Source organism: Rhinoraja longicauda, chromosome 22 (assembly GCF_053455715.1).
Source record: "Rhinoraja longicauda isolate Sanriku21f chromosome 22, sRhiLon1.1, whole genome shotgun sequence".
NCBI classification, from domain to species: Eukaryota; Metazoa; Chordata; class Chondrichthyes; order Rajiformes; family Arhynchobatidae; genus Rhinoraja; species Rhinoraja longicauda.
In genome coordinates, this window is record NC_135974.1 from 9,905,279 (window position 1) to 9,930,147 (window position 24,869).

Below are 24,869 nucleotides of genomic sequence, written 5' to 3' on the forward strand. Positions count from 1 at the left end.
ACTCAATCAATCATCAGCAAAGTGATGGAAACCACTGTCAAGAGTGCTATCAAGTGGCACCTACTTGCCCATGTTGAGTTTAAATTCTGCCTGGTTCCTGACTTCAAAGCACAGCCTTGGTCCAAATATGGACCAAAGAGCTGAATTATAGAGTTAAGATTCACAGTTTCCTGACATTATTTCAAGACATCAAGCCACCCAGGTAAAATTGCAAACATTTGGGCAAAAAAGGGAAAAACTCCAGATTCAGATTACTTTATTGTGCAATTAAATTCCTCATTCACATGAAGCTCAAAAGAGTAATGATAAATACAACTATAAATGCTTACAGTGCTAAGTACACAAAGAATGAGATAACGCTTAGAGTACGTGGTAGCACATCTGAGGGATATAAAAGAGATGATTGATTCAGGGGTCTAACAGCAGTGGAGAACAAGCTGTTCTTCATCTGGACATGAGCTTTCAAGCTGCTATACCTTCTCCCAGAGGGTTGAAAGAATGAAAAGGAATGGTCAAAGTGGCAGCCTCCTTGACAATACTTACAGCCTTCCTGATGCAATGCACCATCAAAATGGATGGGATGGAAGGAAGTGATGAGCCTGTGATCGACTGGGCTGTGTTTACCGCTCTGCGAGCTCAGGTGGTCAAAAGCAGGGCAGTTGCCATACCAGTTCGAGACACATCCAATCTTCTCAGATGCCTCATTAAGTATATCTATTGAAGTGTTTTCTTGATCACCACTTCAGCGTGAAGGGATCAGGTTAAGTTGCTGGAGATATGGATGCCAAGGAACTTGATGCTTCACCATCTCGACAGCAGCTCCATCAATTGAGGAGGACAGGTTGTGTTCACTTCCCTGTTTCCTTAAGTCAACGACCAACTATTTTGTCTTATTGATGTTGAGGGCTAGGTTGTTGCCCTCACACCATGACACAAGTTCTCGATCTCTTTCCTGAAGTTCATCTCATTGTTATTGATCCAGCCGACAACAGTGGTATCATCAGCAAACTTAAAGATCCACCTGTCACAAAAGTATATAGTTGTGTTACTTAAAAGTCAGTCATACCAACCCCAGCATATCATTGTCTGAAGAAGGGTCTCGACCCAAAAAGTCACCCATTCCTTCTCTCCAGAGATGCTGCTTGTCCCGCTGAGTTACTCCAGCATTTTGTGTCTACCTTCGATTTAAACCAGTATCTGCAGTTCTTTCCTACACGTATCATTGTAGGAGTTCCTCAGGATCATCTTCAGATGCGTTGTCAATTATTATCCTTTTATCATAATGATCAGAAATAGGGGCTGTTCACTGATGACTGCACAATATTCAGTCCCATTTGCAATTCCCCTGCAAATAGACCAGCTGCAGCCTACATGTTGCAAAACCTAGCCAACATTCAGGGAAGAAATGACAAGAAGAAAATATTTTTTGGGCCATATATACACAAGACAGCAATCATCACTAACAAGGGAGGCATTGACACTTAATGGAATTACCATTAATTAATCCCCCAATATCAATATCCTGGAGGTCGCCAGTAAATAGAAACTTCAGTGGACCAACTACATAAATACCATGGATTTAAGAACAGATCTGGTATTGGGCAAGTTACCTCCTGACACCTCAAAGCTTTTCCAACACAAATGCAGAGTATGAAGGAATGCTCTCCATTTGCCCGGAGGAGTGCAGTACTAACATCTCTCAAGAAGATTGACACTATCCCAGATAAGGTAGCCTCCACAATTGGCACAGTGTTTATTGTACTGTAGTGCACTGTAGTTACTCGCCCAAGGTACTCTGATGGCACTTCTCAAACTCCCCACCAAGGCTTGAGGCAATGTCTGTGTGGGGACACTAACACCCCCAATTTCCTCTCCACCTAAACTTAAAATAAATTGTCCTTCCTACGTTGTCACTTGATCTAAATCCTGAAACTCACAGTCCAATAGCACCATGGTAATATCTTCATTGAAAGGGCTGCAATGGTTCAAGAAGGCAGCTCACAACACCTTCTCGAGAATGATTAGCAATGAGGATTAAATGCTAGTCTTGCTGCAATGTTCAGATCTTGTAAACAAATATAAAAAAGCATTGCCACTGAAATATATGCATACAAACAGACATAACAAAAACTAATATTCTAAATAAGATTCAGACTTTAAAGCTAACACTTCAGGAGAATATAAAGCAGCATCTACTATTTACCATCAGTATGTCAGTACCATCATGAGTAACTTCATGAATCATCCATTAGCTACCCAAGATGCCGATAAGAATAAAACAAAATATGATGTAATAAATTATTCTTTGACCATCATCATAATTTATGAACTCCGCAGAACATTTATAGGTATAACACAGTATATTTCAGCAAGCTCTGCCTTTAAGGATCCTCGTGGACATTTCCAAAAACATAACTTCTCCAGTTACTATTTTCTTCTCAGAAAATTAACTACCTCAATCAAATAAAAAATCTGTTAGTGTTAGCAAATCAAAAATTGTTATTCTCTGGCATTCTCTGATTTGGTTTTAGAAGGAGCTTTCTGTTTAATTAATACAGACTGATTGCTCCCATCTCATTCACAACAATTAGACTTTGACATTAAATTCATTTCAGTAAAATGATTGGAATGGTTTTCTTCCAGAGAACAGCTTCCATATCTAATGTTAGGTTAGCTTGATGATTTCTATTTTAATGTAAATAATTATTTCCTTCAGATCTCACAGTTCAGAATAGAGGCAGCACTTGGATAACTTTTAATAATAGATGAATCTTCATCTCACAATATCTTGTGATATTGTCAATGTGATAGATTCACATTTCAGGAGAAATTATCTTCAAATTCTGCAAAATAATGAATGCTAATTGCAGCAAATCATGCTCAGTGGCTACATCTCCTATCGACTGCACACAAAATAGCCCACTGACATCTTTGATTATGTCAAAAAGCAAGAACTTTCATGCCCCCATTACCGAGTAGAATAAAAAAGTATAAAATCAAATAAGAGTTGATTAGATGGAACACAAGAAACAACCAGAAACATTTACAAAAACAAGCCAGAGTGTGAAGAAAAACTATTAAGTCAATCGCTAAATTTGTGCTTTAATTGAAAATGACAAATGACTAATTTCATCCTGAAATTCAAAATTATGGGAAGTTGTGGTGAAAGTGTTCAACAATGATCAAAACATCCAAATCTAATTATTTCTACAAGTCATTGTATTTTTTAAAATCTAATTTATGACTAACTTTTTGTTCAGAGAACCATATAAGGACATTTCCAAATATACCTCCCATTTTATAACTTGTTTGATGTTTACAAATATAGTTTCAAACTTGTACTAATTTCCAAAGTCTTATTGACTTCCAAAGTATCAAGGTCATACAATAATTGTTGAATTTCATTCTGCCATAAACATTCATTTTGTTTTAAAACCTTACAATAGTCATGATTTTCTATTAGATTTTACATTAATTTTCATATTGCTCACTGACTAGTCATCAATTCTTTGTCAACTGAAAGCCAAGGACAAAACAATTTCTAGATATTCCTATATCAATATCAAACCTATATCAATAACTGGGAGTGAAAACGTAATTATCCGTGGGAAATAATTACTGGATTTCAGCCAATCTTTCAACATAAAGTACTCATCTCACAAGAGGGCTACATCTGTAAGAATTTATTAACGTTTTGCTTCCAACAACCAACTGTACCTATTCTAGTTAAGTCCAGCCTAAAATCCATATACTAAAACTCTCATTTGTTTGTTTGTTTGTTCCTGTTTTTTTGGGGTTTTTTTTGTTTTTTTCTTTTCTATGACTGCTATGTAGTTTCGTTCGGTACTTCGGTACCGAACGACAAATAAAGCTCTGTTATACCTGTTATACAGCCAAAACAGTACATGATAGCACGACAATTTTATGTCCACCTTACTCACCATCGTCCCTTTTGTGCTAATGGAAGAAGTTTCATTGGAATCAGTGTTATATATTTAACGTTATTCACATTTTATAGTTTAAATCTATCTCCTAGGGAGGGAGTGGGGGCGCATAATGGGGGTTGAGGTGGATGGAGTGGGGGGGAGTGGAAGGGGAGGAGAGAGGGGAGGAGGGGGAGGGGGGGCGGAGGGGAGGAGGGGGGGAGGTTGGGGAGGTTGGGGGAGAGGGGGAGGTTGGGGGAGAGGGGGAGGTTGGGGGAGAGGGGGAGGTTGGGGGAGAGGGGGAGGTTGGGGGAGAGGGGGAGGTTGGGGGAGAGGGGGAGGTTGGGGGAGAGGGGGAGGTTGGGGGAGAGGGGGAGGTTGGGGGAGGTTGGGGGAGGTTGGGGGAGAGGGGGAGGTTGGGGGAGAGGGGGAGGTTGGGGGAGAGGGGGAGGTTGGGGGAGAGGGGGAGGTTGGGGGAGAGGGGGAGGTTGGGGGAGAGGGGGAGGTTGGGGGAGAGGGGGAGGTTGGGGGAGAGGGGGAGGTTGGGGGAGAGGGGGAGGTTGGGGGAGAGGGGGAGGTTGGGGGAGAGGGGGAGGTTGGGGGAGAGGGGGAGGTTGGGGGAGAGGGGGAGGTTGGGGGAGAGGGGGAGGTTGGGGGAGAGGGGGAGGTTGGGGGAGGTTGGGGGAGAGGGGGAGGTTGGGGGAGAGGGGGAGGTTGGGGAGAGGGGGAGGTTGGGGGAGAGGGGGAGGTTGGGGGAGAGGGGGAGGTTGGGGGAGAGGGGGAGGTTGGGGGAGAGGGGGAGGTTGGGGGAGAGGGGGAGGTTGGGGGAGAGGGGGAGGTTGGGGGAGAGGGGGAGGTTGGGGGAGAGGGGGAGGTTGGGGGAGAGGGGGAGGTTGGGGGAGAGGGGGAGGTTGGGGGAGAGGGGGAGGTTGGGGGAGAGGGGGAGGTTGGGGGAGAGGGGGAGGTTGGGGGAGAGGGGGAGGTTGGGGGAGAGGGGGAGGTTGGGGGAGAGGGGGAGGTTGGGGGAGAGGGGGAGGTTGGGGGAGAGGGGGAGGTTGGGGGAGAGGGGGAGGTTGGGGGAGAGGGGGAGGTTGGGGGAGAGGGGGAGGTTGGGGGAGAGGGGGAGGTTGGGGGAGAGGGGGAGGTTGGGGGAGAGGGGGAGGTTGGGGGAGAGGGGGAGGTTGGGGGAGAGGGGGAGGTTGGGGGAGAGGGGGAGGTTGGGGGAGAGGGGGAGGTTGGGGGAGAGGGGGAGGTTGGGGGAGAGGGGGAGGTTGGGGGAGAGGGGGAGAGGGGGAGAGGGGGAGGTTGGGGGAGAGGGGGAGGTTGGGGGAGAGGGGGAGGTTGGGGGAGAGGGGGAGGTTGGGGGAGAGGGGGAGGTTGGGGGAGAGGGGGAGGTTGGGGAGAGGGGGAGGTTGGGGGAGAGGGGGAGGTTGGGGGAGAGGGGGAGGTTGGGGGAGAGGGGGAGGTTGGGGGAGAGGGGGAGGTTGGGGGAGAGGGGGAGGTTGGGGGAGAGGGGGAGGTTGGGGGAGAGGGGGAGGTTGGGGGAGAGGGGGAGGTTGGGGGAGAGGGGGAGGTTGGGGGAGAGGGGGAGGTTGGGGGAGAGGGGGAGGTTGGGGGAGAGGGGGAGGTTGGGGGAGAGGGGGAGGTTGGGGGAGAGGGGGAGGTTGGGGGAGAGGGGGAGGTTGGGGGAGAGGGGGAGGTTGGGGGAGAGGGGGAGGTTGGGGGAGAGGGGGAGGTTGGGGGAGAGGGGGAGGTTGGGGGAGAGGGGGAGGTTGGGGGAGAGGGGGAGGTTGGGGGAGAGGGGGAGGTTGGGGGAGAGGGGGAGGTTGGGGGAGAGGGGGAGGTTGGGGGAGAGGGGGAGGTTGGGGGAGAGGGGGAGGTTGGGGGAGAGGGGGAGGTTGGGGGAGAGGGGGAGGTTGGGGGAGAGGGGGAGGTTGGGGGAGAGGGGGAGGTTGGGGGAGAGGGGGAGGTTGGGGGAGAGGGGGAGGTTGGGGGAGAGGGGGAGGTTGGGGGAGAGGGGGAGGTTGGGGGAGAGGGGGAGGTTGGGGGAGAGGGGGAGGTTGGGGGAGAGGGGGAGGTTGGGGGAGAGGGGGAGGTTGGGGGAGAGGGGGAGGTTGGGGGAGAGGGGGAGGTTGGGGGAGAGGGGGAGGTTGGGGGAGAGGGGGAGGTTGGGGGAGAGGGGGAAGTTGGGGGAGAGGGGGAGGTTGGGGGAGAGGGGGAGGTTGGGGGAGAGGGGGAGGTTGGGGGAGAGGGGGAGGTTGGGGGAGGTTGGGGGAGGTTGGGGGAGAGGGGGAGGTTGGGGGAGGTTGGGGGAGGTTGGGGGAGGTTGGGGGAGGTTGGGGGAGAGGGGGAGAGGGGGAGAGGGGGAGAGGGGGAGAGGGGGAGAGGGGGAGAGGGGGAGGTTGGGGGAGAGGGGGAGAGGGGGAGGTTGGGGGAGAGGGGGAGAGGGGGAGGTTGGGGGAGAGGGGGAGGTTGGGGGAGAGGGGGAGGTTGGGGGAGAGGGGGAGGTTGGGGGAGAGGGGGAGGTTGGGGGAGAGGTTGGGGAAGAGGTTGGGGGAGAGGTTGGGGAAGAGGTTGGGGAAGAGGTTGGGGGAGAGGGGGAGGTTGGGGGAGAGGGGGAGGTTGGGGAAGGTGAGGGTGCTGCACCAATGCAGGATGGGTTTGGGCCCAATGGGCCCACTTGGTCTCGTAGAGAGTCTCTGCAAATGCAGCATTCTTTAACAAAGTTAGAATTGGTACCAAGCATGCTGCAAGTGCAGGCAATGTATACTGCTGACCCCAAACTATGGTAAAGTATTGATTAATGCAATGAATAAATGAATGAACATTGTAGCATGACAAAAGCTCCCAAATTACCTCGTCCTTCAGCCCTCAGTTTGGCCATTCAAGGGCACTGTGAATGGACAAAAGGTTAAAAATGACTCCAGATCTATTGTGAAACTGGTTGATGCTAATAATTAGAATTTATTAACCAAGTACAAGTTTCCAAGAACAATTGAACTCAGAACAGCTTTGTTTGCTAACTGCTCTCTTGATAATTTCTGATGATGTTTTCGTAGCAATGAGTTAAATGAGAATTCTACTGAACCTCTTGTAACACTAAAAAATAAACTTCAAATAACAACTATTAATCTATACCGTCCTACTTTATTAAACATTTATGGTCTGGCAGCAGCATCTTAGAATATGCTTAACTCTGAACGAGTTACTCCTGATCTGAAGATTCTACTGGTAAATGCTCGCCTAGCTATTATTTCATTAACTCCAGCCTCCAATGTGATATTATGAGCAAGGCAGAAAATTGGCTTATTAAAGTGTCAGAATTGCATATAAAATACTGAATTTTGATAATAACCAATAATATTAATAGGAGAATAGGGAACAAAATGGAAAGGAATGCAGGAGCAAAAAAAAAAACAAAACAAATATATCAAGCATAGAGGTATTCAAAGTAAGCAAATAAAAGACGTCAAATGTCATTTATCGAAATGATGTCAGATTATCTAAAGGAATTTAATATAGTAGCCAAATAGATTCTATCCTGTGGAACATCTAAAAATTAGGCATTGCATTAAATATAGAGCCACATCAGTTGTTGATTATGTCAAACAGGCTATTTCACACAAAAGACGAACAATGGATTCTCTCTGCCAAAAACTTGTGAAGTTGGAGGTCAATAAAAAAATTTAGAGGGACATATGTATATGGATATTAATAGGTAATATTAATAGGTATGGAATAAGGTAAGTAAACTAAATTAAGATGCAAACCTGCCATAATACAATCATAATCTAATTGAATTGTACAACAAGTCTCCAATGGTTGATTATCCTATTGCTATTCTTACTTGCTGTTCAGGCTTTCATTCAAAATGATTATCATATATTGCAAAAATCATAAATTTCCAAATCTGTATCTAACACAAAACTTGGAAGGATAGTGAGATGGATAACAACACTTTGTGGAGATGTAGACGGTTGGTGGAAAGGAAGAATACATGGCAGTTCAAGGGTTTTGCAGAGGCTGCGTGAATTGATATAGATGATCATTATCCTATTAAACAATGGAACAGATTTGAAGTTCATAATTCATAGGAGCAGAATTAGGCCACTGTGCCCATCAAGTCTACGCCATTCAATCATGACTGATCTATCTTTCTCCTGCCTTCTCCCCATAACCTTTGACACCTTTACTAATCAAGAACCGATCAATCTCCACTTTAAAAACATTTAATGACTTGGTCTCCACAACCGTCTGTGGCAATGAGTTCCACAGATTCACCACTCTCTGACTAAAGACATTCCTCCTCATCTTTCTAAAGGCATGTCCTTTTATTCTGAAGGTCAAATGCTCTAAGCTAGCTCCAATTTTCTACATTTTAATGTATCTGTCCAAAGCCAGCATGGACGAATCAGATTGAATGGCTACCTTCTGTGCTGTAGTTATTCTATGATTTTGATCCAATATGCAAATAGGGTTCTAGATCATTAAACTGGCAATGACAATTGATAAAACCTCTAAAGCAAAAGAAAGCTCCTACAATAGCAAAAAAAATATTGGAATGAAAATTTGTTACAAGCTTACATTGAAGTACATTAATAAAATGAACGCAAGTTTGGGGCATAAAATATAAAAGCATTGGTATTTGGAGTATTGTGTGCAGTTCCAGACTCCACATTTAGGAAAGATGGAGATTCACCAGGATGAAGCATGAATTGGTGAACTTCAGTTATCGTAAGAGCTTGGATAAACTGGAGTTAAAAACAGGTAGAGATGACCTGATAGAGGTAATTAAGTTATTAGAGGCATAGTCAATCTTTTTCCCATGCTGGGTATATCAAAACCTAGACACATAGGTTTAAGGTGAGTGGAAGGAATGGTACAGGGAAATCAGAGGGAATGTTTTTTTAAAACACATGTGATTGATATCAGAAACTTTTCACCAGAGGTGATGGCGGAGTCAGATACAATCACTACTTTTGCCAGGCTTGTAACCAGGCACTGAAATAGAACAATACAAATGTGGACAAATGGGGTTAACATAGATGGGCAAAAAGAACAGCAAGGATATGGTGGGCTGAAGGGCCAATTTCTCTGCTGTTCTCTCTGTATGTATATCTCAATACATCAGCAGTTCTATGTAGATTCCATGTAGGTCTCAATATATCAGTGCTATTATGCCAAATTAAGTACAGTTCAACAATACACTTCAAAAGCAAGCACCCTGCACAAATAATACTAATTTGAAGAAAAGCAATTATGTATTAAAGCCACCATCATGCATAGGAACAAATTATCTTTCAAACTGCACAAGAGTTTTAATGGTTTAAAAATTAATAATGACACTCTTTTGGATTGTGCTTAGTAGAATATAATGAGCACTTGACTGTTTTATTTTTAACTTCAGGTAGAATAAAGTTTCTGCTGCTTCATTTCTGCAGTGCGAGCCATAAAGTTGCTCTCTTCTATCGCTGAATTTTATATTTTTCTTTCAAGCCACAATTCCCAAAATAAGGTTGACTTTAGAGTACTTTCCAAAAAAAATGCTTCAGAAAACAATACATGTCTTATGCAGGTGATCAAATGTCTGTACTATTGAAAGTTCAGCAAATGATCGCCTATAAAATTCCACCTTCTATTCAATAGCCACAGAAGAACATATACTTGGTTTGGCTGGTGGGGGGTGGGGGAAGGTACGATGTTGCAAGTCAATTATGAGTACAGCACCGCAAACCACAAAGCACAGGCGAGTAGTTTATACAATTAGCAAGACCTTCCAAGAATGCATCACAAGCCACTACAGTACATGCAGATTTCTGAAAAAGTATAATCCTCTTAAGAGTTTTCCTATTTTAGTGGTAAGCCTTCTTGCACCTAATATCCACAGCAGATTTTTACCCCTGGAATACAAGAGACTGCAGATGTTGGAATCTCAAGCACAAAAACAAATTGCTGGAGGACCTCATCAGTTTCATTATCCAAGTTCCTCCAGCAATTTTTTCCACCTTGGAATCATGTAGTATAGGGGTTCCCAACCTTTTTCGTCCCATTTACCCTTTTGCAACTTCTCGAAAGTAAATCTACCCCCACTCTGTTTTGTTCAGTAATTTGAGTTTACACTTCTACCATAATAAAGCAACCGACAAAGGGGACATTTAAAAATACTGTTTTTAACATTATTATTTTAAGTTCAAATAACAATAATAATAGCATACAACAATGTTATTTCACTTATTTATGAACAACTAATGATGAACAGATGGAAATACCAGAGCCAAACACAGTCAGTCAAAATGTACAAATCCAGAATCAACAAATTTAGGCAAAATTTACCCCAGGTTGGGAACCCTTGATGTAGTAGGAGAGGGAATAAAGGGAGAGAATATCTTACATTAAAATATATTGTTACTTAACAACAATGATACATTTGGTGAGCTCTGTTCTAAAAAAAAAGTCAACCTGCATTTAAAACTCTTAACATTTAAAAACATTCATTCCCGATCAAAATGTAAACACTTAAATCCAGAAAAAACTTGCAGATCTAATAATAGCAGATCTTCCACTGCTGTTACAATCCTTATCTCATTCATCATACCAAAATTGCTATCAGGTATGTGACTGTTTATGTTGGATAAAGATCTCCACATCAGGGCCATAATAGTTCACAATCTTAAAAAGACAATTATATCACTGTGTTAGGAGTGAGATTTTAACTGGCCCCAACTACTAAATGTCAATTTTAAGAATATGTCCAAATTAAGTTTACTACAATATGCCAGATAAATTCCTTTGACGTCAAATTATTCCCCAAACAATTTCACTCAAATCCAGCAGAAAATCTTTAGGCCTTTTGCATTCATACACATATTCATACATACTTGTCTTCTGGAGGTTAGGATGGTAACTGAGACTTTGAAAATTTCAAAGTTCAAAATGACAAGACTTACTGAGAACATTCTGCAGTTTTGCCTTTACTCTGGTAATCCATGATACACTGTATCAAATGATTGTTCTCATCCAACATCTAAAACCAGAAATTATTAGAAAAAATTAGTTACAAACCAAATGTTATAATATGTATCAATTTAGCATACCTCACATTAAAATATCTTTAATTGGGTAAAGTTCTGGTGGACTATTAAAAATACAATATTCTTGATAAACAAAATTGATTATGGACCAGCCTCCAATCATTACAATGTTTGACTTGCAGTTCAATTTTATTGCTACAAATTGTCCACAAAGACCCTTATTTTCAAGTATCTGTTTGCTGCCCAAAAACAAAGGTAAAAATTAGTTTCAATCTTTACACTGATGGAAATGCAGAACTTACAAAATTTGTGGACTACTTAGGTGTTTAAATGCAATTTTTGAAGTTCAAACAAAACCTGTTTTCTGTTGGCAGCTGGGGCAAACTTTAGTTTGGCAGTTGAAAGATATACCAATATGGTTATGTTCTATATCAAATTTGATAACAATGAAGGGTCAATGCTAATTTTAAAAAAACCACTATTTTGAACATCTTGTCCAATTATCATTTTTTCAAACTGGAAGAATGAGATTCTTCTTTTTTAGCATTCTGTAAATTACATATGAGCTTTGGCAATAGAATTAGTTGAGAGCAAGCCAATTCGTTTTTGTTGGAAGCTGGGACCATTGGGCTGTGACAGATAGCCAACATCTAGTACAGTATATACACTCTCAGGGTCAACATGTATTTTAGTGATAACCAACTGTAGGTGATTCTATGAGCCAAGTCAAAAATTGTAAATGTATATTCTTGCTAATTATTCAATACTTAGAGTTTGCAAGCTTTCAACTTCCATTAATGCTAGATTTTAAAATAAACGTCTTGGTCCCACCTACTATTACTTTATTTGAATATCAGTTATCCCTTCAAGTAAATGATTTGGTCCATTGACATAAATATAAAAACAAATTGCTCACAATAAAATCTACTTTCTCAGTGGGTACATTTTCAACATTTTACTCTGGAGAACTAGCCTATTAAGACCTTTCAATAAAATAGCTGCTCGTTGAGTGGAGTTAGGAAGAGAGGAAAAAATATCAAGCAGTTATGTAAAAGTAAACACTCGTTCTAATTTTATATACACGTACAAATAAATCATAAAACTTTAATTATTTGTTTTGGTATTTAACTTCTAATTTCAAGAGGACATCTCCTCCCATTCTCCTACACATGGTTGTTTACAAAGCTAGGTTTTAATGTTATTTTAACATAGAAAATTAAATGGATGCGAATTATATGCGATTGACTTCTTTAAAACTCCCCCTATTCATTTGCCATTTCTCCCAGCAAAAGCAAGATGGCAGAAAGCTACCGAAAGAGGGAGTGAAATCGTGCTAACACTGGTGGCTACTTGGCCAAATCGTGGGTCCGAAAATATTTCCGCACATACAATGTGAAAGGAGATGAGCATCCTTTTCAATTTGCCATTTTATCTCTTTGTGCTCCGATATGCAGAAGGTACCCCCACCCCCCGCCCGATCATCGAAAATAATTAGTTCAATCCCGTTACAGTTGACATGAAGCAAGATATTGATCTACTTAACCAGTTACACGCATTTAGAGGCCAATTCGTGGCAAATATTTGCAACGCAGTTAGCATGAGCGCGGTCGTTTCCTCGGCAGTGACAGAGACAGATGCGAAGTGCTGGATGTTTAGCAACAATGCTTCCTGTCCATCGGATGGCAGCACGATGGTTTGCTGAGCAGGATGCTGATGAGATGTTGATTGCTGTTTGCACTGACACCTTTTCTTCTTCGCCATGATTAATCCGCTAAACTACCATCATTTCCCTACCATCGCCAATCCTCAAACCCCTCCACTCCATTTACCGGTTCCAGCTTCTCCCCTACCATCAATGTCAGAGAACTCAACGCTAGGCACCATCTGGATAAAGTTTGGCGAATTGCATCGCAATCGGGGGGGACGACGAATCAAAAATCAAACGCTTCGCTGCCCACTACATCCTCACGGGCAGCCAAAGAGTCAAGAACCCGAGGTTGCAAGAAGCTGTCATCATCAGCACCATGAACACGACTCTGTCTTTCTTAAAAAAATCAACTCCATTTGCAAGAATTGTTAAACTATCACAAATTGCAAGTTTCAGTTCATTACTTAGGACGGCCGTTGCGTTCTCTTGACATTTTTATATAAATCAACAAAAAGCACACAACCTCCTTCACCATTTTAACGTTTCCATTCCTCACGAAAGTAGCACTTTTATTAGACAATCACTGATTACGTCCTATCCACCCCATTGGCATCCTATCCACCTTATACGTTCAATAAATAAATTAAAAATACGTAGGGATTTTTTTTTCTTCAGATTTGCATCTGCTTTCGGAAGAAGTGCAATATATACATCGTTGATTCGTTTGTTGGCTGTAATGGGCAATATTAGTAACTGCACATTTGCCATTATTTTAGACGAACGCGCACCTGTTAACAATAAGGATGCAATCGTTTGGTTAAGTAGATGTGATCAGCGATTTTGTTTTTGCAAGCACAAAGGATGAAAATTGTTTCCATCATAAAATTGAAATTAAACGATGCACTGGCTCCTTAACCTACGTTGCCCCATGTGTCTGCACTATCACACCTTGCTTTGTTCAGAGCTGCTGCATTCACAATCCTGAGAGTTTGGGGGGGGGGGGGGGGGGGGGGGTTGGAAATGACTACTGTCCCCAATCAGGATCTGAAAAGATCAAATCCTGCATTTCAAAACTGAAGGAAATAGCACATTTCATCTGCAGAATAAATGATAATTGCCAAATTGCATTCACAACAAGGCATTACATTTTCAATGAATCATTGCAGGTTTTTCTTTCCGCCAAGCCAGGGATAACTGGATGACATATAAATAATAAGACGTTTACCTTTTGAATGGTAGCTTGAGTGACCTCCCCTTTCCCCCGCTGGCGAGCTGATGCAAAGGCCACGGACATGACGGTTGTTTTCCACAAGTTCGCTTGTATTTTCCCGACGACGCTGACACGAAGGGAGAAGCGGTGCCAGCAGTGATTGCGGATGGCTGCACCGGCAGCGTGCGGACGGGCAGTTGCGGAACAGCGGCTGCAGCTGCGGAGCGAACGGGCGGCTGGAGGCTCCACCTCCCGCTACACCAGCCGCCTCCTCCTTCCCTCCCCCTGCGCAGCGAGTGGTCAGCGCCGAAGCGGAAGGGGCGGGATGATTCGACGATTGTAGGGGCGGCCCGGGGACCGCGGCTTGATTTCACTTTCGCTCTCGCGCTGCTGTCGAGTGTGTCGGTTGATCGCTCGCCCTGCTCGCGTGCCCGGGCCGCGGCGGTTGAAGTTTGACTCGGGTTTCGCGCCGCCTCTTTTCGTCCGCTCGCCCGCCCTCCCGCCCGCCATGAGCGCCAGCTACGACCGCGCCATCACCGTCTTCTCCCCGGACGGCCACCTCTTCCAGGTGGAGTACGCACAGGAGGCGGTGAAGAAAGGCTCGGCCGCGGTGAGTACCCGGGAACTGATCGGTCACTCACACATATACCCCCCCTTCCCCCGGGGGCTCTCGTCAGGCGGGTCCCGGGGCATTCATTTGCTCCAACGTGAAGCGAGGACATGGGGCAGGATTTGGGCCTATTCCTTTTACTTTTCTACTGCCGGAACAGCTTTGCAAAATCCAGCAGGAAAGACTCAACTGCAGAGTCACTGTGACTTTTGTATTGTCCTGCAACTCTTCAGGACAGGCTTGGATTTATAGCGACCAAACTGCTGAATGAGTTACAACCCTATCCCCACCCGGAACCCTGCAACTTGCTTATTTGTTGCCAACTGTACTTGCAGATGAGTGACTTTGCAAGGGAAGGCGTCGTGGTACCCGGGCTCCTCCAGCGCTCGCAGCCCGAACTACATCAGCTTTATCTACTTCTAACCTTTGCAATTGATCTTGTTTCTGTTTCGTATTTTTTTGAAAACACATTGAGATCTGGTTCCCGTCGGTTTGAAGTTTAGATGCCTTGTCTGCTATCATGGCCACCCCCCCCCCCCCCCCCGTTTGCAGGGTACGTCCGTGTAGCCGCTGGAATTCCAACGCTCTACATAATGCTCGCATGCAGTCGTCAGTGATGCTTGACTTTGTTTATAATTGCAAAATGTTATAAATAACAAATCTACTTTTGCTAATGTTAAGCAATATATTTGCAAAATTATTTTACTGAGAACAATTTTCTAGTAGAAGCAAGGAACTGCAGATAGATGTTGGTTTTCAAAATAAAGACGAAGTGCTGGAGTAACTCAGCGGGTCAGGCAGCATCTCTGGAGAACATGGATAGGTGACGTTTCCGGTCGAGACCCTTTTTCAGACTCCATAATTTTGTAGTATTCTTTAACAATAGTATTGCAAGATAATGAAAATGTAATTTTGTAGTATTATTGTTTACTGTTCACCTTTTCATATTTTAGATGTACAAATCAGAAAACAAATGCTTTCTGAATCAAAGCTCCTTTATTTTCAAGTCTCTAATATCCCAATAAATATTTCATTTAGAGATGGTCTGCGTCATTTATTAATTGCGCACCTTTCACTATATTTTACCTGATACAACATTTGACTCTTTATCAATAAAAAATAACTTTTGCACATCCTCATTCATCTCTTAGCAATATTTCTGTATGTGAAAATATAATTTAAAGTCACTGATTAACTAATAAATCCAATCTTTTCTTTTAATGTTGAATTAAAATACTTCAAGACTGTATTTTTTTTAAAAATCAGTACTCTTTAGAAAAGAAGCAGTGTGATTCCAAGGAGATATAATATGTGTAACTACAGACACTAAAGAGTTCTGTAGTTAAGTGTTTGCAATATTGTACAATAAACTTTATTTTAGTCAAATTGCATTTTTGCCAGTACGTATAATCGCAATACCATTTTTTAGACTAATACTTTGATCTTTCACGCAATAGGTTAGTGTGCGAGGAAAAGGAATTGTTGTCCTTGGAGTGGAAAAAAAATCTGTAGCTAAATTGCAAGATCAAAGAACTGTAAGGAAGATCTGTGTACTGGATGACAACGTTTGTATGGCCTTTGCAGGTTGGTTCTAATGTTGAATGGGATGATTTAATCTTTGAAACCTTGTTGAATATCTCTTCTGGTTTTTTTTCCAGAATCTTACAGCTTTTTTCTATGATGAATTACTGCTCACTTCATCCAATAGTTGGAGAAATCGCTGCATTCTTAGTCTTATTACTGGATGCAGGAGAAATAATGATCTGCTACTTGTGAAATGTTGAGTTGGTGGAAATTGGATCTGGTTTGTTCAGTGTAATTCTTTATCTTAGCTCTTTGTTAAATGATGTATTTTTAAAATAATCAAGTCTTCTTGGTGGATCTGTTAACACTTAGAACTTGTTTAGAGGCACCTTTTTAACAAAACCAAAAGTGGACACGAATAGCTCAGTGAAGGGCTTATTATATTTTATCAGTGCTCAATAGGAAAACAAAGGAGCTGATTGTGGACTTCAGAAGGGCTAAACATCCAAGGACGTACACGCCACTGGAGATAAATGGGTCTATTGTGGATAGGGTGAGCAGTTTTAAATACTTGGGAGTCCGCATCACAGAGGATCTGACGTGGGCAACGCACATTGCCGCACTGGTGGGTAAGGCTAAGCAGCGCCTTTACCACCTTAGACAACTGAGGAAATTCAGAGTGTCTCTGAGGATCCTTCATTGCTTCTACTCTGGAGCTGTCCGGCAACATTACAGTCTGGTTTGGGAACAGCTCTGCCCAGGACGGCCCTGCAGAGAGTAGTGCGTTCGGCAGAACGCACCATGGGAACTACACTCGTCCCCCTGCAGGACCTATACATCAGGAGGTGCAGATCCAGAGCAAGCAAGATCATGAGGGACCCCTGCCGCCACCCCAGTAACGGACTGTTCCAGATGCTACGATCAGGCAAATGCCTCCGCTGTCACGCTGTGAAAACGGAGAGGATGAGACGGAGCTTCTTCCCACAGGCCATCAGGACTGTCAACTTTTATAACCCCAGAGACTAAATTTTTGTCGACACTACTAGTAACTTATTAACTTTATTTATATGCTGTAACTGTAATTCTTTTTGTGCACAACCCGCAGGCATTGCCACTTTCATTTCACTGCACATCGTGTATGTGTATGTGACAAATAAATAAATTTGACTTGATATCATCCTCAGTGTGACATAAATGTTGTCTCTCAATATCCTTTATTATGGTAGGACTCACAGCTGATGCCCGGATAGTGATAAATAGAGCTCGTGTGGAGTGTCAAAGCCATAGACTCACTGTAGAGGATCCAGTCACGGTTGAATACATCACACGCTTTATTGCCAGTTTGAAACAGGTAAATTCATACATCATTATATTAGCTTAAATTTGCTCTGTATAAGTGGAGAAAAAAAATGTGTTACCTTGTAGAGCTAGAATGTTCTGCCATAATACTCAAAACCATAAAATATCATTTGCATCTTGACGCCATGGGTAAATTGTGGGATTTGTGAAAGAAAATTAAATTTGACTTTTTACTTTGAGAGACTGGCAGGGTGGTAGTGACACAGCTGGTAGAGTTGCTGCCTCAATGGCAGAGACCATTCGATTTTTGTCCTTGGGTGTTGTCTGAGAAGTCTGCACATTCTCCCGTTTCCTCCCACATCCCAAAGACATACAGATTTTGGTTAACAAGCCTCTATAAATTTATAACGTGTAGGGAGTGGATGTGAAAGTGTGATAACATAGAACTAGTTTAAATGGGTGGTCAGCATGCACTTGTTGGGGCTGTTTCCATGCTGTGTCTTTAAACTAAAGTAAACTCAAACTTACTCCTCAGTCATTCCCTCTTTTACGGTCTCCCATCTGCTTACAGCGTACAATTTTCTCTGCACTGCTGCCAATTCTAGTATGCCACGTTTGAACTGCTTTGTTTTATTATACCACTTTAAATTTGTTAAAGGATAAAGACATTTTACACAGATATTTCAGAATTGGGATGTACAGTGACCTGCATTTTCCAAACTGTTTGCAGCGTTACACACAAAGTAATGGGCGCCGACCGTTTGGGATTTCTGCGCTGATTGTGGGTTTTGACTTTGATGGAGCGCCAAGACTTTATCAAACTGATCCATCGGGGACCTATCATGAATGGAAGGTAAATAGTTTGCAAACTTTGATGCCCCAAGTATAACTTTTTTTTATTGAAAGATGGCCATTTGTATTTATTAGTACACTATTCCTTGAGCATTGTGAGAGGTCTTACTTATGCTAACTATTTTTTAATATACTAGGTGAAGTGCATTGTTGCTAGACACTTAGAGAGGAATTCATTGCCATCCATCTGGGCTGGATACAAATGCGAGATGAAAAATTCGTATGCTAATCCATCTAGATCACCAGAAAGGATTTCTGTATAATACCAAACAGAAGATAGAAAGTTCAACAATGTAAATGCGTTAGTTTTTCAAATAGCACAAACAATTTAACCTAAGTTTTTAAAAAAACTTTTATGTTTGTCACCTGAACAGTAAGTACAAATTTCATGCATGTTTTACATTCAGGCCAATGCCATAGGAAGAAGTGCAAAGACTGTCCGAGAATTCTTGGAGAAAAACTACACTGAAGAGGCCACTGCCACAGACAGCAATACCATTAAACTTGCCATCAAGGCTTTATTGGAGGTAAATTATTTCAGTGAAAATCAATGGAGTTATAGTATCAATTATTGCAGCACTGTAAAGTATCACTGATCAAATAAGTTCAAAACTTTTATTCTAGCTTGTATTCCTATCAGTATTGACTCAATCTATTTATGGTTCCAGATGTTTAATCTGTATGAATTTTGGTCATTCACAGTTCTATTAATAGAGGAGTAAAATAGCTTACTTCAACTCCATTTTCTTCAGGTTGTACAATCAGGAGGAAAACACATTGAACTGGCGGTGATGAAGCATGGACAACTCTTAAGGGTAATGTCATCGGCACTGCAATGAAATAGCCATTTTATTCTTTGACTGTTTAAATCTCTATCCATTCCTGTTTTCCTATTGATGGGTTAATATGACAATTTAAAGTTAGCCCAGCCACTTTAAATGTTTACAACATTACAATTTTAATAGTTACTGGCAGTCGCCCTTGATTTATTTGAGTATTACATTAGGGGTAATGCCCTATTAGGGGTAACTGCCAGTGCAAAGTTACCGTGGTAAATTTGTACAGCACAACAGTCCAATTTGCCGCAAAATAAAATATTACTCTCCAAAAAGTGAGCTCCCTGCAGAAATCCAGCCATTACAATCAAATTTTCAATAAATTCAATTCTAAATAATTTCTGGTGTCTGGGACTAATTTCAGCAATATAGATGACCAGCCAAATTTGCGCATTCTGAGAACTCTTAAATCTATATGCTAAAACTCTCGTTTGTTATCTTGTTTGTGACTGAACTTCAGCCAAAACGGTACACGATAGCGACAATTTTAGGCCCACCTTACTCACCATTGCCACTTTAGTGATAATGCATGTAGTTTTATTGAAATCAGTGTTATATTTTTAAAGTTGTTCACATTTTTAAGTTTAAAAGGAGGAGGGGAGGGGGACAGGGTGCTGCACCAATGCAGGAGAGGTTTGGGCCCAACGGGTCCACTTTGTCTAGTATGTTACTAAAACTGTGTGTATGAGTGCAGCATGACTTTTGTGGTTCGCACAGCCAAAACGGTACACCGTAGCGCCCGATTTTGGCCCACGTTACTCACCATTATCCTGCGCATATTATGTAACAACTCTCATTTAAATTGAAGCTATATTTTTAAAGCTTGAGAGATTTTAAAGTTTAAAAATCTCCTTTATAACCCATTTCTTGAAGGTCTTCAGCATGTGACGTCACAATGGGACCCGCACGTCTTCAAGAGATCAGCTTGCTCTCGCCCCCCCGGACCATTAACTAATGCGCTCCCCCCTTAACTAATGCGCCCGTCGCAGCATGCCTCGCGCCTGACATTCCTCCGAGCGGGCAGCGCTGACCGCCAGGAGGCTGACATTCCTCCGATCGGGCAGCGCTGACCGCCGGGAGGTGTAGTCGCCTCTCCCGCTCCGAGAGGGGAGGGGGGCGGCACCCGCCCGACAAACGGGAGTGCCGTGCTCAGTGCCTTCCTCTCCCCCCCTCGCACGGAGGAATTTTAAGCTGCGTTGAGGGGGGGTTCGAATGGGTGGAAGGGGGGTCAAGTAAGTAAATTTTAATTGTATAGCACATTTAAAAACAACCCGCGTTGACTAATGTGCTGTACATCAGTGCAGGTACTAAAAAAGAACATACAATGGCACACAAACATAACAACACATACATAAACAGTTCACAGCGCCCCCTCAGAGGGCCTCAAACGCAAGGGAGTAGAAATAGGTTTTGAGCCTGGACTTAAAGGAGTCGAGGGAGGGGGCAGTTCTGATGGGGAGAGGGATGCTGTGTGTTCCAGTCTAGGTGCTGCAACTCAAAAGCGCGGTCACCCCTGAGCTTAAGCCTAGACCGTAGGATAATCGTTAGCCCCAAGTCAGCCGACCTGAGGGACCTGGAGATAGAGTGGTGGGTTAGAAGATTTTTGATGTGCGGGGGGGGGGGGGGGCGCGGGCGCGGGCGCGCCATATCCCTTGATTCTGTACTGGGAGCCAGTGGAGAGAGGCCAGAATCGGGGTGATATGGTCCTTTTTACGGGTACCCGAAAGGAGTCTTGCTGCGGCGTTTTGGACCAATTGCAGGCGGGACAGGGATGATTGACTGATCCCAGTGTATAGGGAGTTGCAGTAGTCTAGGTGGGAGGAAATGAATGCGTGGATGATTTTTTCAAGGTCTTCAAATTGGAAGAATGGTTTGATTTTAGCTATGGTACAAAGCTGGAAGAAGATGGCTTTTACCACAGCGTTGACTTGCTTGTCAAAGTTTAATGCAGAGTCAAATATCACGCCAAGGTTTTTGACATGCAGTTTGATTAGGGAGGATAGGCTTCCAAGGCTGCCTGTTATCGTTTTGATGGAGTTCCGAATAGGATGACCTCAGACTTGCTCTCATTTAGTTGAAGGAAGTTCTGTGCCATCCAACATTTTATGTCCTCAAGGCAGTGCATGAGGCTGATTAAATTTGACCGGTTGTTGGGTTTCAGGGGGAGATAAAGCTGTGTCATCTGCATAGCAGTGGAAAGAAATGCCATGCCTTTGAATGATTTGGTCGAAGGGGACCATGTACAGAGAAGAGAATGGGGCCGAGGATGAAGCCTTTATCAAGAGCAAAGTATGGAGAAGAGAAGGAACTGCCCAAGATCTAAAGCATATTCCCATCTCATCTGTGAAACATGGTGGTGGGGGTGTTATGGCCTGGCATGTATGGCTGCTGAAGATACGGGCTCACTTATCTTCTTTGATGATACAACTGCTGATGTTAGTAGCATAATGAATTCTGAAGAGTATAGACACATCCTATCTGCTCATGTTCAAACAAATGCCTCAAAACTCATTGTCCGGCAGTTCATTCTACAGCAAGACCATGATCCCAAACATACTTCGAAAGCAACAAAGGAGTTTTTCAAAGCTAAAAAAATGGTCAATTCGTGAATGGCCAAGTCAATCACCTAATCTGAACCTAATTGAACAAGCCGTTTATATGCTGAAGAGAAAACCAAAGGGGACTAGCCCCCAAAACAAGCATAAGCTAAAGATGGCTGCAAAACAGGCCTGGCAGAGCATCACCAGAGAAGACACCCAACAACTTGTGATGTCCATGAATCATAGACTTCAAGCAGTCATTACATACAAAGGATATGCAACAAAATACTAAACATGACTATGTTAATTTATATGGCATTGCTGTGTTCCAAACATTATGGTGCCCTGAAATGGGTGGACTATGTATAAACACATGTACAGAAACAATTTCTACATGGAGGAACTGAAATGTATAAAAATGGCCTTTATTAAAATCTGACAATGTGCACTTTAACCACGTGTGATTTTATTTTTCTATTACAAATCTCAAATTGTGGAGTAGAGACAAATAAATAAATTTGTCCCAAACATGGAGGGCACTGTACTTCTATCAAGTCTCCCCTCAACATCTGACATTCCAGAGAAAAGGTAGCTGAAACCCTCACGTCCAGGCAATATTCTGGTAAACCTCTGAACTCTCCAAAGCCTCCACATCTTTTCTGTAATGGAGGCGACCAGAACTGCAGGCAATACTCAATGCAGCCTAACCGATGTCCTCTAGAGCTGTATCACAACTTTTTATATTCAATGCTCACACTTTCCAGCTTGACATCTTTCTTATAACATGGTGCCTAGAACTGAACACAATTTCATTAGAAAACTTGCTCACCAACCCATCTATTGCCGTCTAAGTAATTGAAAACAAAATTTCAATTAAGAAAGTACTTTTAATGCAATAACGTCCATTGGTAGTTGAGGTTTCAGACAATCTTGAAAGTGAAATAGCCTGCTCCTAAAAGGTCTTATATCTTATGATTTCCTGCTATAATCCTAGCTGTTGAACTATAATTGTCTATACAATTTGTATGCAGCTAAATTCCAGGTATTTTTTTCTTTTGTAGATCTTAAATCCAGAAGAAATTGAGATGCACGTTTCAGAAATTGAGAAAGAGCGGGAAGAAGCTGAAAAGAAAAAGGCACCAAAAACCTAAAGCACTTTAAAAAAAAAACAACTTTTGAACAGAGAATTCTGTATTTTACTCATTTCTATAATTACTGGAATAAACAATTGTGAACCAACTGAACATTTGTTTGAAATTAACTTGTTTCAGTACAATTTAAGCTTTCTGTCTTCATCACAAGACCAAATCAGTTTCTCTCCTCTGCACTCCGCTCTGGCTGGTGGAATTTGTCCTTGCCCTCAACTTATTTTTTTTGTTTGTTATGTTATTGTCCCAAATGTACACTAACATCCCCCAACAGGGGATATGGGGAGAAGGCAGGAACGGGGTACTGATTGAGAATGATCAGCCATGATCACATTAAATGGTGCTAGCCCAAAGGGCCGAATGGCCTACTCCTGCACCTATTGTCTAACTCTCCACTGCATTGGGGCTGCCTCCTGCACATGTACAGAAATGATTGCTTTCATTAACTTTGCCACTAACTTTCACACTGTCCTCAAATTCATTTGGACAGAGGACGCTGGCGTTGATTATTCGCCGCTTTTCCGTCAGGATAGTTTGTCTGTTTGTGTTTGTTTCTATGTTAATTGTATTTGTAAAGCGCTTTGTGCATGTGTTAAGGCGCTATATAAAATAAATATATTATTATTATCTCTTGAAACCTCTGATTATCTGATCAGTATCCACATGGGACAGTCTGTTGCCTGACATCTGCTACAAAACCAGACTTGTTATTTGGACTGCACCTTCACCTACCTTGCCTCTTGCAAAGATAGTAACCTCTGCTCTCCATTTCTCCACAAGATGAAGCTTTCCATTCTAGGATACCAGAGCTGTCCTTTCTGTAGTAATATGGTTACACCCCCCCCCCGGTCACCTTTGTCCTCTTCTTGCTTTCCTCCAGCCTCCACATCCAACATGACATGCTCCAACTTCTCATCCACTCCCTTCCACCTTCTGCAGAGGCAACTCCCGTTTACTTGTCCCAAATCACCCCCTCCAATTGCTTCAACCTGCAACGGCAGATGTAACACCTACCCCTATACCCCACCCCCATCCATCCAGGGATGCTAGCAGTCCTTCACGGTAAAGGAGCTCCATGTGAAACTCTGGTCTCATCCAGAGTGTAATAGATGAGGTTAAATATAAACTGGCAACTGTCCTGCCGTTTGGTCTGCTGAATCTCCCAGTTGTGAACCATTTAACTCCCCTTCCCCACTAACGTTTCTATCCTGGCTCACTGTTGCAAGAGACCAACCATGCAAAGTGGAGGATCTACACCTCTTATTGCACTAAAGTAGCTTACTGCCCTGTGGTATGAACATTGAATTCTCCAATTTTAGTTAGCTAACCTACAAACAACACCCAACCCCCCAATCAGTCTTAAGGATCCTGACCCAAAATGTCACCTATGTTCTTCAGAGATAGTGCTTGAACCCACTGAGTTACACCAGCACTTTGTTTGTTGTCAACCAGCATCTGCAGTTCTTTGTATGTTCAGTTCTCAAGTGCATGAGGTGAAAGTGCACCTTGATCAAGTTAGAAGATATGGCAGTAGATACAACTAATTGTTTTGACATAAGAATGAAACACAAATTGAAAAGATGTCAATTTGGTCTTGGCATATACCAGGACATGTAAAATAAAAAGAGTACCATGATATCTTACCCTACTTTTGACAAGCTACAATAGGGGCAATGCTGTAGTGGAAATAGCAGTGGTGAGTCAATTCCTTCAGGAAATTATTTTCTAAATGCAAACAGTAGCATTGGCTTTAACAATTGAAGTAGAAACCGATGGACAAGAATGGATGTAAACTAGCTATAATTTTGGTTGTATCAAAATAAGCAATATTAATTTTATATATCACCATGCACTAAATATTGCATGAGAACAAAACCATAATTGGGCAGCAGTTAAAGAGTTTGAAAGCAAAGAGAAGGATTAAAGACAGACATAAAATGCTGCAGTAACTTAGCGGGACAGGCAACATCTCTGGAGAGAAGGAATGGGTGACATGTCAGGTCAAGACCTTTCTTCAAAGGAGTCAGTGAAAAGGGAAACGAGATATAGACAGTGATGTAGAAAGATATAGAACAAATGAAAGATATGCAAAAAAGCAACAGTGATAAAGGAAACATGCCACTGTTAGCTGTTTGCTAGGTGAGAACAAGGGAAGGATTAAAGTATGTTTATAAATAGTAGTGATATGTTGATATTTAGGTTATAAACTTTGGAATCTACGCCTCTTTCATCCACTTCTCTTTTCCCT

At 42.7% G+C, this 24,869-nt stretch overlaps 2 protein-coding genes across 8 annotated transcripts in view; one reads left to right on the top strand and one right to left on the bottom strand.

The window, feature by feature from the left end:
• LOC144604383 (calcium-responsive transactivator-like) overlaps positions 1-14,107 on the bottom strand; it is a 69,579-nt gene extending 55,472 nt beyond the window's left edge. For 3 of the 7 annotated variants that reach the window (XM_078418712.1, XM_078418717.1, XM_078418711.1), the window contains exons 1-2: positions 13,828-14,107; positions 10,871-10,947 (exon numbers count right to left, since the gene is read on the bottom strand). In XM_078418712.1, coding sequence (XP_078274838.1) covers positions 10,871-10,947; positions 13,828-13,896 — 146 coding nt within the window. In that variant the 5' untranslated portion in view covers positions 13,897-14,107. Of the gene's footprint in view, positions 1-543; positions 1,022-10,870; positions 10,948-12,497; positions 12,883-13,827 lie in introns of those variants that run through there. The other 4 variants (XM_078418716.1, XM_078418713.1, XM_078418718.1 and 1 more) reach the window with 3 other exon arrangements.
• Positions 14,108-14,138: 31 nt separating this feature from the next.
• LOC144604384 (proteasome subunit alpha type-7-like) lies at positions 14,139-23,096 on the top strand. The gene is made up of 7 exons (XM_078418719.1): positions 14,139-14,422; positions 15,880-16,006; positions 17,173-17,297; positions 17,976-18,098; positions 18,505-18,624; positions 18,850-18,912; positions 22,535-23,096. Exons 1-7 carry the CDS (start codon positions 14,321-14,323, stop codon positions 22,622-22,624), a joined length of 750 nt encoding a protein of 249 aa, XP_078274845.1. The 5' UTR covers positions 14,139-14,320; the 3' UTR covers positions 22,625-23,096.
• Positions 23,097-24,869: the final 1,773 nt, after the last annotated feature.